The sequence below is a fragment of the Ailuropoda melanoleuca genome, chromosome 15 (genome assembly GCF_002007445.2).
Source record: "Ailuropoda melanoleuca isolate Jingjing chromosome 15, ASM200744v2, whole genome shotgun sequence".
NCBI classification, from domain to species: domain Eukaryota; kingdom Metazoa; phylum Chordata; class Mammalia; order Carnivora; family Ursidae; genus Ailuropoda; species Ailuropoda melanoleuca.
The window spans coordinates 47000128-47018826 of NC_048232.1; the positions used below are offsets into that span (position 1 = coordinate 47000128).

At 33.5% G+C, this 18699-nt stretch overlaps 1 protein-coding gene across 2 annotated transcripts in view; it reads left to right on the forward strand.

Moving 5' to 3' along the window:
• The window catches only part of TRHDE (thyrotropin releasing hormone degrading enzyme), a 367482-nt gene that overhangs the window by 281455 nt on the left and 67328 nt on the right, over positions 1-18699 (forward strand). For both annotated transcript variants that reach the window (XR_004620882.1, XM_034644164.1), the window contains exons 10-12: positions 4030-4118; positions 10623-10753; positions 10872-10927. Coding sequence is in view for 1 of the 2 variants with exons in the window: in XM_034644164.1 (XP_034500055.1) it covers positions 4030-4118; positions 10623-10753; positions 10872-10927 (276 nt within the window). In the remaining variant the exon portion in view is untranslated. The remainder of the gene's footprint in view (positions 1-4029; positions 4119-10622; positions 10754-10871; positions 10928-18699) is intronic.

Consider the following 18699-nt stretch of genomic DNA (forward strand, 5'->3'; position numbering starts at 1 on the left):
TGGAATACAGTATTACCCTGCTGCGTTGTGAGGGTCTGACTCTGATTCCTTACCCACCTGGTCTCCCCACAGCTGCCAAATGCTGCCTCTTATCCTGCCCCTCTGGCCCCAGGCTAAACCCGCTTAGGCATCAACCCCAGCCTTGCCAGGAAGTACATAAAAACTACTTGACTGTGGCAAAGTTAGATTTAGGCCATGCCTTTGAGAATGATCAGTTTGACACAAACATCACTGATGCAGAAAAACATAAAGGACCTGCAAACGACAGAACAAATTTTGAACAAAAATATGCTGTCAGCCTATAACATGCATCAGAGGTATCAGCTATGAGTCTGACTCTTTAAAGGCAGAATTTCTCCCAGGCTGTATAAGTATATGTAACATGAATGGAACTTTGCTTTTGCTAGAGTTTTAAAATCATATAGATAATGTTGAACCCTGAGAACCCTGAGAACCTGGCAAGAGTAAGAAAATGCACGGAGTCCCTTTAATCTCAAAATTATTTTCTATCTATTTTGAAATAATAGAGCTTGCAGTTAAAAATTCAGTATTCAATTGTATATAATTGATCAATTTCATTCCCTCTAACACTGTTGTCAGAACTTCAATACCAATTCTATCGGTCCTTTGTACGTAGCCTTCCTAGATCTTTATTATACAATGCAAGCTGTTGATGCAGTAAAACAGTGCCCACCGATACCAGAAATCCCATGAATTGTGGGTATTTTCTGAGCCATTAATTCTTTGTCCTGAATTTTGTAAAGGATACTAGAACGTCACTACAACATGCCCAGAACATTTTTAATGTATGTAGTAATTATATTTTTCATATGGACTAACTGTATGACAGCATAGAAGATTGTTACATAACTGATAGTTGCAGAGAGCTAGGTGATATGTAAAAGTAAATATTTGCTAGAATTGACGTATTCTGGAAGTTCTGAATTTGTGTAGCTATTTTTCTTTCTGAAGTTCATACATTGCAGTGTTAAGTAGTGTCTCCTCATATACTTTATGGAGTTTCTCAGAGTCCTGTGCTGCAGACAATTGTATTTATCTCCATAGTCATATTTTCCTTTTGTTATTGATCAGATGACAGCAACTTCCTTTGAGTTCGTGGTGTCTATGTTAATGCTTCACTGATACTGGTGCCATTTTTAAAAAAGATTTTTCACTCAAGCTGAAATAAGTATCTATTATTGTCTGCCTTAACATGATTATTAGGATAAACATTGCTTTATTATAAAACCATGAACTATGGAAAGAGAGAGAACCCCAGGGAATATTAAAGAAAAAATACCTTAGAGGTCTATTGAAATGCACTTTCTGTTTGTTTTGGGGTTTTTTTCTGCTTAAAATGAGATGACTAAAATTAAACTTAGGTAGCTGGGACACAATCTAATTTCACAAATACTTTTTTCTAATCTTTTTTTGAAACATAACCCACTGCAGCCTGAGATTTTCTTTATAGCACACCATGCTTCACTCAACAGTGTTCAGTGTCTTCCACCCTTTTATGCTGTAACCATAAAGCAACGTGCTTTCTTTGATTTTTGAAATGAAATTTGGGGAAAGATCAAATATGTGTTGTTTGGAAAGTTATGAAAAATAACATACAGGATTAATAGTATAGCAATTCAGAAATGAATACAAATTTTAGGTATGCTTGGTAATTTGTAATTTTTATTTTGTTTTTGTGACCATGTATACATTTTAGTTGTGTGCATACACAATCATGCAGACATGTATACACACACAGACACAGAGAGAGCAGAAACATTTTTAGGAAAAATACAGAAGACTATTTCAAAAGTTTTACAAAATGCCCAAGTGTTTGTATCCCAATATCTTGTCAGTTAACTCTTTTGTGTCTGAACAGCTGTGTGATTAAGTGTCCACCACGTAGGAAGTGTCCTGTAGGGATGTGGCATTGACTGTAAGGAACATGCAGGTATCTACATGAATCTCTTTTTCTTGTACTGTAGAGATTTTTGCTAAAACTCAAATATTGAAGCATACCATAGAAATGTTATCATCATTTCTAATTCCACTATTTAGAAGAATACAGTTTAAATCAATGCAAAAGTATATTTATTTATATTAGGGGCAAATAATATTTCAGATTTTACGATCATGCTTTAAAAAGACACATTTATCTTTGAGGATTTTTAAACATCATCAATTTTGTATATTTCTTGCCCTTTAAGGGATACTTACTTGACTTCACAATTCAGTTGACCCAATTCAATGTGGAAGATTTGTACCAGAAAGTCAAGTTCATAAAGTTAATCTCTCTCTTGCCCATAGACTGATTTGGTTCCTTTCATCGTACTTTGGTCTAATCCCGTTTGAGCCAATTCAACAGCAATTTCTGGAACGCCTTCCATTTCTAGGGTTTTTCAAGATCTTAAGTTTATAAATATGAGCTCATAGTTTAACGCGAGAGTCAGACGCACAATCATTATTGTCTCTCAACTATTTTTTTCAATTAATCAAAAAGTCATTATTTTTAGGGATCAGCTGTTAAATATATATCAGTCCTCTTTGTCTTCCTCACAGTAATACCATTATAAATATTTGCCATATTCTTACTATTATGTTAAGAGCTTGGAGGTGTTTGATAAAGAGCTTACGTGGGTTATGTTCCTTTATTCTACTTTAAAAACAATATGCTCGGCTACTATAGGTTATTGATTTCCTGACCAACCGTGTGGATTCCACTGCAATATAGCTAAGTGTCTCCATGGAGTTGGCACTCAAAAACATTTTGCTGATGAAATACAGCATATATTTTTAAAATTTAGAATTTTAAATGTATCTTTTAACTTTACATATTGTAAATGGCAATTGGTGTAAAATTATTAATTTCTTTCACTCTTCCATTTAGATTTGTTACTATTACTGACTTCTCTTTATTGTGAATGAGAAACATGAAATGAAAAAATAATCAAATTCCATTTAACAGATTTAGAGGGGAGGCCCTCTCTTCCCCTCCCCCCAAAACATATTCATTATATTTGTAGTTATATAATCCTGGATATGTTTCCTGAAAAATCCTCAACTCTCTGTTTACTTTCCCAATTACAGAGCTCACACAGTGTCTCTTTCATAAAATCAAAAATATTTTTCACATGCTAGAGATTGTCAGCTACCCTTGTTGTTAATGGTGCAATGATGGGCCAGCATAATCTGGCTGTACTTCAGGGAAAGAAACAAAATGTAGTCGTTGAACTTATTGAAAGACCGTCCAGTTTATCTGTGGGTTGCCATTTGAGATTAAATTGATACTGCTTCATGTACAAGTGTAGGCTTCTGTTTTTATCCTAAAAAGAGTCAAATTCTAGAAAATGCTTCTCTTAATAGCTGAGACTCATGACTGATCCTGAATGTTGGTTGATGATTTCACACATCAGCTTGGAAATTTCGTTTCAGAAAACAGAGCATTAAGTGTGTCCCACACTGTTCTTTGTATTGATCTGGATTTTAGCGGCATCTGATTAGTTTCACCTTTCATTCCTGCTTTGCTGAGTAACTTCAGGTGTGCTGTATTAACCTTTCTGTAAAATGTGATACTACTACTTTTTAGCATGGTTATGTGAATAAATAAGGATAATGTTGAAATGTAAATGCATGAAGCCACTGAAATGTGTATTAATTTGACATAGGAACAAGTAGAAAGGAGTTATTTTGAGACTTTAATCAATATATGGTGTAGCTCTGATTTATTGATTTTAGCTACTTTTTATTCTGTAATGTAAAATGCAAATCGTTTTTTTTTTTACAAGATAAATTGTTTTGTTGAAAGTCCCCTTTTTGTATTAAAATTAAAACTCTTACAGGCTAAGTCTGCTTAGTGGCATTGAAGAAGTGAATTCATCTTCTTGACTTATTCCTTACTTTTGTGACTGGGGACTTTTTAAATTTCCCCTAAAGAGAACAATAGAAATCATGGAGAAGGTGCATAGCAAATGTTGTTTGTTTATTTGTTATAACCGTTTTTATTCTTAGAGCTTCTATTTTATTTTGCAGTTACCTGTGGCAGATTCCATTAACTATTGTGGTGGGAAATAGAAGCCATGTGTCTTCAGAAGCAATTATTTGGGTGTCTAACAAATCAGGTAAAATATATATGCTCCCCTCAGGAACTATTTGGTTTCAGATAATTGTTTAGCAACTTAACCTCTGGTTTCAGCTGTTGTAAAAATGCGAATAAAGACAAATTACAAAGAGAATATAGAAGAATGGTAATCACCTCTACAAAATTCAGTAAAATATAGTATAGTTTGTACATAGTCTAATTTTAGTCTGCCTATATAATTCTTAAGTTTATTTGTGTCATTGATGGTAAAGAGAAAATTTAAAACAAAGCATTTGTAGTACTAATTTTAGCTATTTTAAACTGTATCATTTTATAATCCCAAATGTAATTAACTTAGAATCATAACTCCCAGTAGAACAGTATGCCAAATAATGAAACACAGGCCACATTTTCAATTCCATTTTCCTGCTATCTTCTTTTTGCCAGACTGGCTCTTTAAATAATGGACAAGGCAATATTCTCCATAAAATTAGATAATTATAGGGACAGAAGGGAGGGGCCTTGATAGGTCATCAAAGCATCACCTAAACTAGAGTCAACTCTCAAGGAGCAGAGAAAGATGAGATTCTATTCTGTTTCTAAATATCTTCAAATAAGATAGTGACCTATTTCAGTTCACTGTCAGAAAGCTATTTCTTGAATCCAATCTAATTCCTTCATGCTAGATATGAAACAGGTCTCTTTAATTTCTGTTTTCTATTGAACTGGAGAAAAAGCCAATTATCATCTTTTATGTAACATTTTATTTAGATTTAGGTGATCAAGTATGTCCACATTTTGTTTTTTCGTACTCTTTTCTTGCATTCTGCTAATTGATGTGATCTTGTTATTTTGTAACCACTGTAAGCCAGCCACAATCTCTTTTTGCAATAAGTGAGGGATAAATAAATAAATAAATAACAAAATAAACATTGTGTCTGCCTCTCAGTCTTGCTATTATAACGGAGATGTAAGTGCTCAGAATACATACAAGAAAAAGTTTTTACAACAAAATCTAATCTGCTTACCAGAAATATAAATGCTTATATTTTCAGTTGAATTTTTTTCAAATTCTCATGTTGTTGTGTTTTTTAACACATAATCACATATTATGAAAATATGTGCTTTTATTTATATACATTGTATATAAAAGATTCATGAGTGATGTAGTGATGAATTCAAATGCTTATTTTAAAATTTATTGGTGTTTTTCCTTTTAAAATTGCTTATTATAATCTATTCTTTTCATTTCTTAGAGCTAACATTTATACCATGATTCTTAATTCACTTACTGTATTGTTTGTTGGGTTTTTTTTTTTTTTTACGGCTTTTTTACTTTCATGTAGTTGTTTTGTTTATCTACATAATTTGTTATGAAATGATGAGTGAAAACAGTGAGTCATTAACCTAATGATCTAACTATTAGATCCTCCATGGGATTGCTAGGAACATGAAACAGAACAGTTTTCAGAAACCAAGTATAACATACCTCATTGGGGGGTACAATGGAAATGGGACAATTACAAGAGTGCAAAGATACTGATTAAAAGTCAGGATCAAGCCAAAACGTCACTTTTAGAGAGTGGATCCAGGGCAAGTCTGATTCTTCTTGGATACTTTCCCAGCGTCCATTTCCTCTAACTCCCTAGTTAATTGTGTGCTATTATTCACGGTATCCTCTTGTTTCACACAGAGTATGCAGAATAGAGTCACAGCTTTTCTTGACCAATAACCGCAGGTGTATTTAAGAGGTTGTTTCCATTTGTAGTCTCTCATTATTAATCAGAAATAATAACAACATGATATTTCAAAGCATACGTTTGCCTAAAATGTCACCTATATTAATACACGTCATGCTCACTACATAGTGTGTGCAGTGCGTAACTCTGGGAGGTGATATTTACATTAACTCTGATATTGACTCATGCCACCTACAGTGCGTCAGTTCCCATTAAATCACAGCAGAGTCTTCTGGTTGATGAAACATTGTCCCGATGGACGTTTTGACGCTTTTGTGGGAATCCCCATACCAAGTGAATGTTTCTTGAAAACTTTATAAATACATAAATCTGGAAGTAGCTTCCAAGAGAGACCTAGAAGAAAGGCAATAATTCTGTTTTCCCTGTTCAGTCTCATTCTGTCTTTAGTTTTGTCTTAAAGTCCTTCATTCTGATGACAAATAAAAAGCTAACACAAGGCACAGACTAGGGGAAAAAAAGATTTTTAACTCTTGTCTCCTTTTATGTGTTATTACCTCTCTCTCTTTTTTCAAAATACAGTTCACTAGGGACACCTGGGTGGCTCAGTTGGTTAAGCATCTAACTCTTGGTTTCAGCTCAGGTCATGATCTCAGGGTCTTGAGATCAAGCCCCGAATTGGGCTTCCTACTCAGCGGGGAGTTTGGTAGAGATTCTCTCCCTCTGCCCCTACCCCCCTCTCTAAAAATCAATCAATCAATCAATCAATCAATCAATCCAAATAAAAAATATAGTTAATTAGTATCAGTAATAATGTTTTTCTGTAAGAACATTAAGAAAATATTCTGGTCAGTTCTAATCAACATTTTATTTTAAAAGTCTACCTTTTAGTTATAATAATAAGATCAGTGTTTTTATAATTTTTCATTGTCAGTCACATAGATTCGATCTCACCAGGTATTAAGACACAGTCATGGTAAATAATATAAAGTACAAATTTGATTTGAATCATCATGTACTCTTGACACTTCAGTTTTTTAAACCCTTTAGATGAATATCGAATTAATTCCAAGTTGAGGTGTAGTTCATTTTAGCCTAAAATAGTTTTTAAATCAACTTTTAAATTACTGAAAGCAGGTAAAAGGATTTATCTCTTTTGTTTTTACTACTGAAATACGGAGAATGCAGATGTCTATAAATATAGCAGCTTGTATGGTGACAATGAATGTGTAATGGAAGGGAATAAATTTAATGCCAAATGTTCGGGAAGAAAAGATTCAAAATAAAACGGAAATTGGTGCTGGAATTACAAATAAACATTAAAAATAGTGTAATGATATAGTGCTTGCCTTAAGCATTGGTTTATGTAAGACTTGCAAGCCTTTAGAATGAGTTATTTTTATCCCTGTTTTACAAATGAGGAAGTTAGGACTTGAGAAATAACTTGCCCAAATTGTCTTAGGAGCTTGATTTTCTTTTCTAAATGTATTCCCTCTAAACACACACACACGTACACACACACACACACACACACACACACACACACGTAAGATTTTAAAATTTGGTAGGTTGCTTTGCTGACATGCGAGTTACTCAGCAAGTTGCATCATATTCGTACACATGTTCTTTCCAGGTTCTATAGAGCATTTTCTAATTCAATTCCCACACAAGTCCATCAAGAAAACCAATAGGTGTTATACCTGGGTTTGTTGTTACGTTGCTATCCTTGTTACTTTGGTTGACTTTTTGTTTGTTTTAAATTCTGATTTTTCTGCAACCAGCCAATCTTGAGGAGACAGGCTTATTCTTCTTCTTTTTATTCTGAAAGTATAGAATATAAAACCAAAATATAATAAAATTCCAACCACTTTGTGCCTTGATATAACCTAAATTTTATGCCATTTTGGATATATTCTACATACAGTTTTAAGTTGTTATTACTAACATTCAAAATATAACTTCCATGCTTTTTATTTTGGTTCTCATCACATGCCATACCTCATTAGGCCATTGGAAAAGATCTCTTTAAAATTCATTGCTTACCATTAGTTAATTTGAAAAATGTTTTAAAGATATAATTAACTAGAATGAAAAAGACATTTAAAAATCTATTACAAAATCTTTCAGGGAATCATTTCTCCAAAGATTTCATTTACAACAAAGGCATAAAAATATTCATGAGCAGTAATAACCTTCAGGTTTTAGTTATCAATTTAATAATAGCATACTTAAAAACAATAGATGCCTGCCTTTTTTATTCTTATCAGATGAAATAGAGGGTATAGGGATTATTTTCCTTTTTTAATTTGTCTCTTTTCTACCTGTAAGTTGTTGAATTCAATAAGTTTATTTCTTTAATTTTTTTTGTAGTTTCAAGTTTTTATTTTAATTCTGGTTAGTTAACATACAGTGTAACATTAGTTTTAGGAGTAGAATTTAGTGATTCATCACTTACATATAACACCCAGTGCTCCTCAAGGGCCCTCCTTACTGCCCACCACCCTTTAGAGCCAAATGTGTCCCATGAGGTTAGATTGTGGCAGCTCTCTAAATGTGAACAAGAAATAACTTTAAAAAATAGATTTAATGTAATAGGATTCGATGAGCGTTTCAGAATTGTAAAAACCTAAATCATGTATTCATATATTAAACTTGATTCTTGAATATTATTATTTCTTCAAAAAATAACCACTTCTTAGATGAAAATGATCAAATTTACTCTTAACCCCAGTGAATTTAGTGTATGTGCTGCCAAAGTGAGCACCTAACCCAAATGGATTTAATCAGAATTTAAACACATGTTGTTGTAAAAAACCTCGTATTCTTGAAGACATGGTTAGGATTACGCAAGAGATACAGTATACTCAATATTTTAATCTTAATTTTTTTCACTGAATTTGGACACGATTAATTGAAATCTCTCTTCATATGGTTTAGTTTTTTAAAATGTCATATCTTTGTTAATTATTTTTTATTTTTATATCCGTAAAATGGGATGACATTCTAAAACTTCAAAGGAGTTGTGTAGATAAGCACATTAAAGTTTTGAAAAATATCCAAAAACAAAGTATCAGAAAGTTGGGAAACTATTTATATTTTAAAGCAATATCTGATAGATTTATTTTTTCAAGTACCGTAGATGAAGCCTGGTAAAATTTCACACTGAGGAAAACAGTTCCTTCTTCTATTGAGTCATAGAATTGGAAGGGACCTTAAATGCTATTAGTTGGCCCTTAGGTTTTATGAGTGACCTAAATGCAAACATTTAAGCCTAGAACTGGAACAAAGATCTAACTATCCTGCCCCTGTTCTAATTCTTATTTCCAATGCGATGTCCCTCTTTTTCAAATCAATGTAAGAATGTGAGAAATATATACCATGTTACAGTAAAAGTGCTATACCATCTTGTATCAATAGAGTATAATTTAGTAAAAAGGACGCCCAAGTCAGGAGACCTGTGATGGGCCATGTCCAGCTCCCTTGGACGATTCAATTAGCCTGTCTGAGCCTCGTTTCTTTATCTGTTCCAATAGATACTATTTATAAAAGTGGCAAGAAGCTGATGTGCTATTTGAAACATTAAAGATTAGATTTTTATGTTCAGCATACATTTTTGGTTCTCCTGTACATTTATAAAAATAGGCAAAATGTAACAGGCATTACATTAAGGAGCCCGCCCCATTTCAGAGCCCACCCCGTTTCAGCAATTGATAGTCATTAATGTTCACCCAATAATTTTTGTGGTCACACCTTCTTCCTATGTGGCTTCTACTTGAGAGAGAATATAGGTTCAGTGTTTCAAAAAGAGAAAGAAAAAGAAAAATGTTTTGTAGCCTGATGTGTAAAAAACCTTGATAATAAGGTGAGAATAGGAGATTGTGCGTCTCACTCAAAACTGACACAAATAGTTTCTGTGATGCATTTTCTGGTTTTGAGTCATTGTGGAAATTAGGTAGACTGGTGTGTGGAATGTGTGTATGTGTGTGTGTGTGTAAAATATAAATTTTAAGTAAACTTAATATATTTCATAACTTTTATGAACCATGAGTCCTGAGGACATCCACAAAATGATTAGAATTGTAAGCTCTGGTTCTGTGAAGTCAACAGAGGCTGACATTAAGGTGAATGGAGTTCTCTATCTGTACCATATTCAAAGGAGTTAAATATATAAGTCATAAGATTGCTGTTACTGGCTTCCTTTAATTGAATTAGCTGGGAAATATAATCAAGTTACCATTTTCCAAAGTGATTCCAATAAACAGAATTTATTATCTTTCTAATTATATGTAGAAATATTAGAGTCTTAAACGAGTTTCCTTTTTCCAACATTATTGATGATGCTGAAAGTCTGTTATTTATTAGTACTTCCAAAAAAGCACAAGAAAAAAGGCAAGAAACAATAGTGACTTTAAAATAAATGAGCCCTGTTGTTTTAATCACCTTCTTACTGAATAAAATAAGTAGATTATGCACCTAAAACATTTTCTTCTACTCTAGCCCTATTATGTAAATGCAATCTAATCTAGAAGACACATGAATACAGGAGATTTCTCGGTGACATTTATCTTGAGAAGAACAGTGTGTAGAGGTAATGGGGTTTTATCAAGAACCTAAAATGTTAATTATAAGAAAACAAGTAATTGAGATAATAATGAGTAATCAACTAAAGGTTTTCTAGTGAATTCTAGAAATAGTGATGATTAAAGAGTAGATTTCAATTAGGTATTTATGATGGTGTTCTCTTTTAATTATTGGTACTGAAATATCTGTTATTTAGAAAATATACTTCATCTCATTTTAATTCATAAATTTAAAATCTATTTTACTCCCAAAAACGCTGTTTTCAGAGCACCACAAAATAACTTTGGACAAAGGAAGCTGGTTGCTGGGGAACATCAATCAAACTGGCTATTTTAGAGTCAACTATGATTTAAGGAATTGGAGATTATTAATTGATCAATTAATCAGGAACCATGAGGTAAACTGGATTTACTCATTAAAGATCTGTTCCCATATGTGAATGCCTGCCATTTTAATCCTGATTCCTTTTTTTTCTTTCTTTCCTTTTTTTTTTTTTTCCCTCGTTGATCTCATAGGTTCTCTCTGTCAGTAACAGAGCGGGTTTGATTGATGATGCTTTCAGCCTGGCCAGGTATGTTTTCCAGTGGATCTTCACAAGAAAACTGATGTCTGTAAGGCTTCCTCTATTAAGCTAAATGCTATGTGTTTTGAATAAGAAACTTTTTAAGAACTATTTCTGTCTCACTTTTTTTTTTTTGTATTTGGATATGAATTATAATCAGTGTCCCAAACTCTTGATCAATAGTAGCCATAGGGTATTTCTGAGTCAGGAGAAGCTTGATCAATTTTCACTGTAAGTTCAATTTAACACTGGAGATTAATAATCCTTCCCAATTTCATTAGTGAACTCTACAAAATGACCATTGTGCCATATTTAATTTTTGATGGAAAATACCTTCAAGCAACAGCAGTTTTTTTCCTAACATATACTCGTCTATCTTTTTTTTAATGTTTTTTGAATGTGATTCATTATGAGAAGCTTGTGCTGCAAGACAGAAATAAATATTCCATGGAGTAAAGCTGTTCTGGACAAAATGTATATCAATCTTATAGCAGAAGCCTTTAGTTATACTTGTTATAGTAATATTTACATTATTTTCATCACTAGAGTTATAATGTTAAAATGAGTTATTCCTTTGAAAAGTCACTAAACAGTTATTTCTTTAAAATAATGTTGATTGTAAACCCAAGCTATTTACTCAATGTTGAGATTAAACAGTAAAATAAACTCAGTCCTTTTAGTATTTTGAATCGTTTCACATCCAAGTACAATTTTAATTTTAATAATCCAATGTTATTGGGTGAAAATTTAGAAATAATAGTGCTGGAGGAAGGCCCACCAAGATAGCAATGCATGGAGGTAATGATTAAGATGTAGCTTTGACTGTACAGTGAGATATGAAGACACTGAGTATTCAGTATGACATGAAGATTACTTTGACATAAAAGTTTAAAAAGGGCAGAAAGCAAGTAAGACAGTGTACTTAATGTAACATTGCTTTGAAAGAGAAGCAAGAATAAGAGAGAATTATGTTGCGAGCACCACAAGGAAAGGTTTGAGAACTAGAAGAGACCTCATACCACCAGCTACTTAAACACTCATAAGGGTCCAGACACTGTTCTAACTGTTGTACATGTAGCAATTTGTTTAATTCTCACAACAACCTTATGAGATACGTAGATACCTATTATTATTATTATTACCATTATTATTATTATTCCCATTTTATAAGCAAGGGAACTGAGGCTCAGAGAGGTCAAGTATCATGCCTAAAGTCACACAGCTAGCACTTGACAGGACCAGAGCTTTGTCCAGGTAGTCTGGCTACAGAGCCCAATGCTGTTAACTCTTTCATTATAATAAATACTATTACTGCTGATATATTTTTATATATATTCACATGATCTACCATTTCAAATCCTATCAGACTTTCTATATTGCCTGGTTCTTTAATTATAATAATTTAATTATTTTAATTAATTCAATTACTATTACTGCTGATATATATATATATATATATATATATATATATATATATTCATGTTACTTATTATGGATTTGAAATGATGGTGAGAAAGCACATAAGTAATAAGTGTCCTAGAGTTGGAGGGCAGATGAAAACTGAAAGAAAGGGATCTTTGGCTCATCTGCATTAAATTATTTTTTAATGGAATATTTAATTTAATTCTGGTGGATGAATTATTTTTTTTCAAAAATTAAATTCCTTGTTGACTAAGACAGAACATTGCTTTCAATTCCAGTTTTGGAAACCTTAAATATTTTAAGTAAATAATTTCATTATCATTTATACAAATTCACCAGGAAAATATGCAAATCTCATTGAATATATATTAAAATTTGTTTTACTGATAGTGTGATAATTGTCCTATTAGTATGCAAGTGAATAAATACAAAATCAGATATATACAGGCAAATGCCCGGCACTTGGAGTTGGAGGTTATCATAGGTCACTGTTTCCTAGTAAATGTTTCATATTTTTGCTACCAGTCTGTATCAACCTTCTTTCAGTTTCCAAAGCATAGCATGCTCTTCCCGGCTTCTTTGAAGATAGGAAGTAGAAGAAAAGCAAACACGTATTACAACATATGTTCCAGGTACTATACTGAGGCTTTTATGAATGGTCTTGTGCAATGTTCTCAGTAAACCCTTGGAATGGCTGTGGTTACTCTAGCCATCTTATAGCTGAGACATGGAGGTTAAGAGGAGTTAAGTCATTTAACCTAAAGGTTGCACAGCTTTTAAGTGAGGGGCAGAGGTGAGATTCAACGGCGAACACTGGCACAGCAGAGCCCATGACCTCAAGTCAGAATGACTTTACCCTTTACGTGAAATTCCTTCCCACTCCCATTCCCTCTTATCTGTTGGGAATATTACTATTCACTTAAAAAAAAATTTTTCACTTGCACTCCCGTGACTGAAATCTGTCCTCTCCAGTGAGAATAAGGTAACATCCTGTGAATCTGTATTGAAGCAGTTGTCACCCCTTAGTTCAATCCCTTTCTGATCCCCTGATGATTTTCAGGTAACTTTGAAGATAAGGCTTTATCTCATCCTTGTATTACTACTGCCTCACTTAATCTTTAGCACAAGACTGTGTCAGTATTAATTTGTGTAATTAATTATTAATTATTCAAGTTATAAACTTTCATGCCTACTATGTTTTGTGCAATTAAGTAAACATATTCTTGGGTACTCTTTTTATAGTTGTTTTTTTAAATACATAAAAACCACATGAATGCATTCTAATTATACAAAAGTAAAATAAAAGAGCAATACAATGTGAAAAATTTCTTTTACTACCTTCCATGCCTTCCCGTTGTGTTTATCCTACAAATTAGCAATATTTGATGTGTATCAATCCAGCCATTTTTTCTTTACATTTCCTTAGAGTTTGATTTTTTTTTTTTACATGAACAGAAATGCATTCTGTTCTTGGACTCATTTCTGCAAATTAGTCTGGGGAGCTTTATTGCATTGTTTCTAATTTTTCACTGTTAGAATCAAGACTGCCATGAGTATCCTTGAGTAGTCTTTTGTTGGGCATATGTGTATTTTTATAGGCTAGAGACCTGCAAGTGGAATTTCGGGTTCACAAAATATAAAATTTGTGATAAATATTGCAAATTGGATTCCAAAAGCTTTACCATTTTAACCCTCCGTCAACCATGTATGTGAGGGTCTAGTCCCCTCAAGCCCTCCATGATGATGAATCATATGCATCTTTTAAGTTTTTGACAGTTTCAGAGTTTTGACAAGTTGCTACAATACTAGTTAAATTAGCTTGTTCATCTTTTCATACACATTTGCTACTTGTATTTTTTCCTCTGTGAGTTATTACCTGATTAAAAAAGGGGTTAAAAACCTAACAGAAAAAGGGAAAGATATTTTTCCCATTATATTTTCCTATATATTTTGGATGTATTGGGATATTTTTTTTTTAAGATTTTATTTATTTATTCAACAGAGATAGAGACAGCCAGCGAGAGAGGGAACACAAGCAGGGGGAGTGGGAGAGGAAGAAGCAGGCTCATAGCGGAGGAGCCTGATGTGGGGCTCGATCCCACAACACCGGGATCACGCCCTGAGCCGAAGGCAGACGCTTAACCGCTGTGCCACCCAGGCGCCCCTGCTTTGGGATATTAATTCTTTTTGTAGCATACATTTTTACAGTATTTTCTCTTAACACTGTGTCAGGGTTTTTTTGTTTTGTTTTGTTTTGTTTTTTACTTTGTGAAGTATTTCATCATTCAAAGGCATTTAATTTATGTGTCTAGTCATCCCTTTTATAACTTCCTAGTACTCTGGTTCTGTCTCAGTTAGAAGGACTTCTCTAATCTGAAGATTTTGAAAATACTGCATTTTTTAAAAACACTATTTTGTTTTTACATCTATCTACTCAGCCCTTCCTCCTCTAATTAATTTTCGTGTGTAGGATGCAGTAGGGGGTCTAATTTTCTTTCACATTAATACGTTTTTAAAGATTTAATTATTTTTTCAGAGAGAGAGTTAGCAGGAGGAAGAGGTAGAGGAAGAGAAAGAATCTCAAGCAGACCCCCCACTGAGCACGGAGCCTGACACGGGGCTCAATCTCATGGCCCTGAGATCCTGACTGGAGCCAAAATGAAGAGTCAGATTCTTAACTGACTGAGCCACCAGGAACCCCTCACATTAATACATTTTTAACCAGTTATTTCCATCATATTTCAAAGGAGTTCCTTATTCAGACATTTGAAGTGATATGTTTATCTTGATGCAAGTGGTACTATTTTAGGGAATTTTTTGGATTCTGTTTATTTGGTTCTTTGTTCTTTTCTGAGCCCCTATGATATTGCTCTAATTAGTTTACGTAGCTTTATAGTATGTTGTAGTTGAAAAAGTTTTCTCTTGTTCTTGTTCAAAATCTTACATATTTTCTCTTCAATATAAATTTTAGAATCAGTTTGACAAAGCCCATTTAAAAATCCTGCTGTAGTTATGACTCGATATGCACTGGATTTATAAATTAATTTGTAGAGAATTAACATCTTTTCAAATGTAAGCTTTCAGTATTAAGACATGGCACTTTTCCCCATTTAGTCAGGTCTCTAAGTCAAGCTTTATGATTTTATGTACATGAATTCTGGTAACGTTGCATTGCTTCCTCACCTTTTATGGTTTGTGCTTCTATAAGAAATGGCACTGCTTCTGCACACATGTATTCTGATTTTCATTGCTTGTGTATAAGGAATCAATCAATTGCTTGCAAATGTCATCGTGTTATGACTCAAACTTTGAAATTAGTGACGAAAATGCCTAGATTTTTGTTGTTGATGGACATTCATGTTTGGTTTTGGTTTTTGTTTTGATAAAGCATTATTAGATTGGGTGACATAAAATGAACAAGATGCATTCCTTGTCTTCAATGAATTCACAGTCTGGCAGGGATGATACACAGTAGATAATTAATTATATTCAGTATATAAGTGCTATGAATAAAATATTATGAAAGCATTGGGAAGTAAAGAATTAATGAGGCTTAGGAAGATTATGGAGGACATCATATGGGAAATGATATTAGAAGATTGAGCTTACTATGAAAATCCCTTAAAGTTAGTTTAAAAGTAGGAGAATGAGGGGAGAGTATAAACTAGAGGACGGACTTTTGCAGGAGAGCTGTTACAATATTCATGACTTGTGCTGCAACCTGAGTAAAGGAGGGATTGAAGAAGAGTGGAATTAGTAGCTAGAGAAAGTAGAACTCTTACTGAAGGCATTTGTTAGCTTAATATGTGGGAGAAACTGAAAATTTAGACGATTTGCATCAGGAAGTGTAATAGCCACTGGATTTGAATATTTAAAGCTATTACTATGCTCTGATATGATTTTAAGCTATAAAAGGGTGTATCGGTGGGTCTTGGACTTGTGTAGTATTTTGTTTGAAAATATTCAAAATACATGAAAATTATTTGGAAAATTTGTTAATATTCAAAAGAATTGAGAGATAAGTTATCATCATTGCCCTGGGCAGTTACTGCACTGATTGATTTATTTAGTGGCTATTTTCCTGGAACATTCAATTGTGGAGAACACATGCCAATTTGTTGCATTATTAATATCATAACTTTTTTTTGGCCTGCATTAGGTATTTTAAAATTTTCTGTTATAGACTCTTTGGTTAAGGATCCAAACACTTAAAAAGCTTTAACAAGGGCACGTTATTACAACTTAGTTTAAAAACTTTGTTAAGGATAAAATAGCAGTTATTTCATTTAAAATATTATTGTTGTATTAACAACAAATCTGGAGATTATAAATGTCACAACCAGAAGTACTCTAAGTTGATTGGTGAGCAGTCATGGGGAGTGCTTAATATGTGTTTTGATGCATATGTGAGTTAAAAAAATTAATGCATAAATTTTTATCTACTTGTTTCAGAGTTTATAAATCTGAGAGATGTTAGGAAAACTGGAAATTCAGTTTATGAACCAGTGAAAATATAATGGCTCATGAGGAAGCAAATTATGAGAACATCCAAAATCTACTCTTACATGTTTTCATTTCTGAGTCCTGCTTTCAGGACTAGTAACCACATTGTTAAAATCACCAAATTGAGTGGTAGTAATCTGCCCTTTGTGGAACTTCTTCCATCATGGTTTAATTAGAAGTTCTTCTATGTGTGGTAGACGCATGTTCACATGCACGCACGCACACACACACACACACACACACACACACAGGAGTATTACTCAGCCATCAAAAAGAATGAAATTTTGCCATTTGCAGTGCTGTAGATGGAACTAGAGGGTATTATGCTAAGTGAAATAAGTCAGGCAGAAAAAGACAAATACTATATGATTGCATTCATGTATGGAACTTAAGAAACAAAACAGATGAACATAGGGGAAGGGACGAAAAAAATAAGATAAAAACAGAGAGGGAGGCAAATCATAGGAAACTCTTAACTACAGGGAACAAACTGAGGGTTGCTGGAGGGGAGGTGGGCAGAGGGATGGGTAACTGGGTGACGGGCATTAAAGAGGGCACTTGTTGTAATGAGCACTGGGTGGTATAAGCAAGTGATGAATCGTTAGATTCTACCCCCAAAACTAATAATACAGTATATGTTAACTAACTTGAATTTAAATAAACTCTTAAAAAAAATTCTATGTTTTCTTGATTGCTCTCCTGTACCTTGCTTAAAGTTACTCTTGCAAAACATGTGTTGATCTTTCTTCAGTCAATGCAGAAAATAGCATGATGTGCCTGAAAAGCAATTCCATCCTGATCAGGCCAGATGAAGAGCAGCTTTTCATACTTTGATGGCTAGCTGTTTAAAGGTCATGTGCTGGCCTTTCATAGATGAAATTGAGAAGGAATGACTTAGACATCTTTTGTGAGAAACAGGTGGCAGGCAGGACTTTTTATCTTGATTTCCCACTGTGTTCCAGAGGTAACAGGAGTACTGTACTTCCGCTGAACGTTGCTATGCAAAACCTGGTTAAGGATCCTGGGTCCTTCTGATACTGTCGTCTGCTTTGTAAATTCTGATTTTATGAAGGATGTTTATTCTTTATTCACTCCCTACCCTTTTCTTTTTTCAAAGTACTGTAAAATCTCAGCATCAACATTTCTCTTTCTTACTTGTGGTTTATAATGGAATCGTGAGAGTTATTAATAATAATAGAATACTGATTAAAGTGTATCTTAAATTGTACTTACTGAGCAAGGAGAGAAGGATGATTCTTTAGTTGTTTCTATTAAGCTCATTTGGGAGAAGTATCCATGTATGATTATATTCTTATTTATCTTCTGTTAAGCCACCAGAATGTGTGTGTGCAATTAAATATTTATGCAGTCCTGAAAGTGGTAAAATTGTTTATTGCAAAATAAGATTTATTGTTGGCCCTATGCTTCCAGTCTTCTGCCATTGACCAAAAGCTATTAAAATTAGCTCGTAGTTATCCTCTCAGCCTTTCTAAGCAGTGCAGCTCTTTCCACGTGATGAGGAGTGACTCACAGCGAGTCCATTTAGGAGCTTCGTGGCCATGCCTGCAAAATCACAACATTCTTCATGTTTCTGAGGCTGAGGATTCTAATTATCTATTTCTCATCATCAGCTAATGCTTCTCTTGAGGTATACAAAAAATCACCTTAGAACCCTCTCATTTTACACCTTTCTGCATGCAATTATTTTAAAACTCATATCCAAAATACCTCTAAATTAGTCTTAGTTTATGCAACACTTTGCCACCAGTAAGTGTTAAAAATACTTCGAGAGCATTTTCAGGACATTTTACTATAATGAGCTCAATGTCTTCAGCTTTCTTCCTATGATAAGCCAG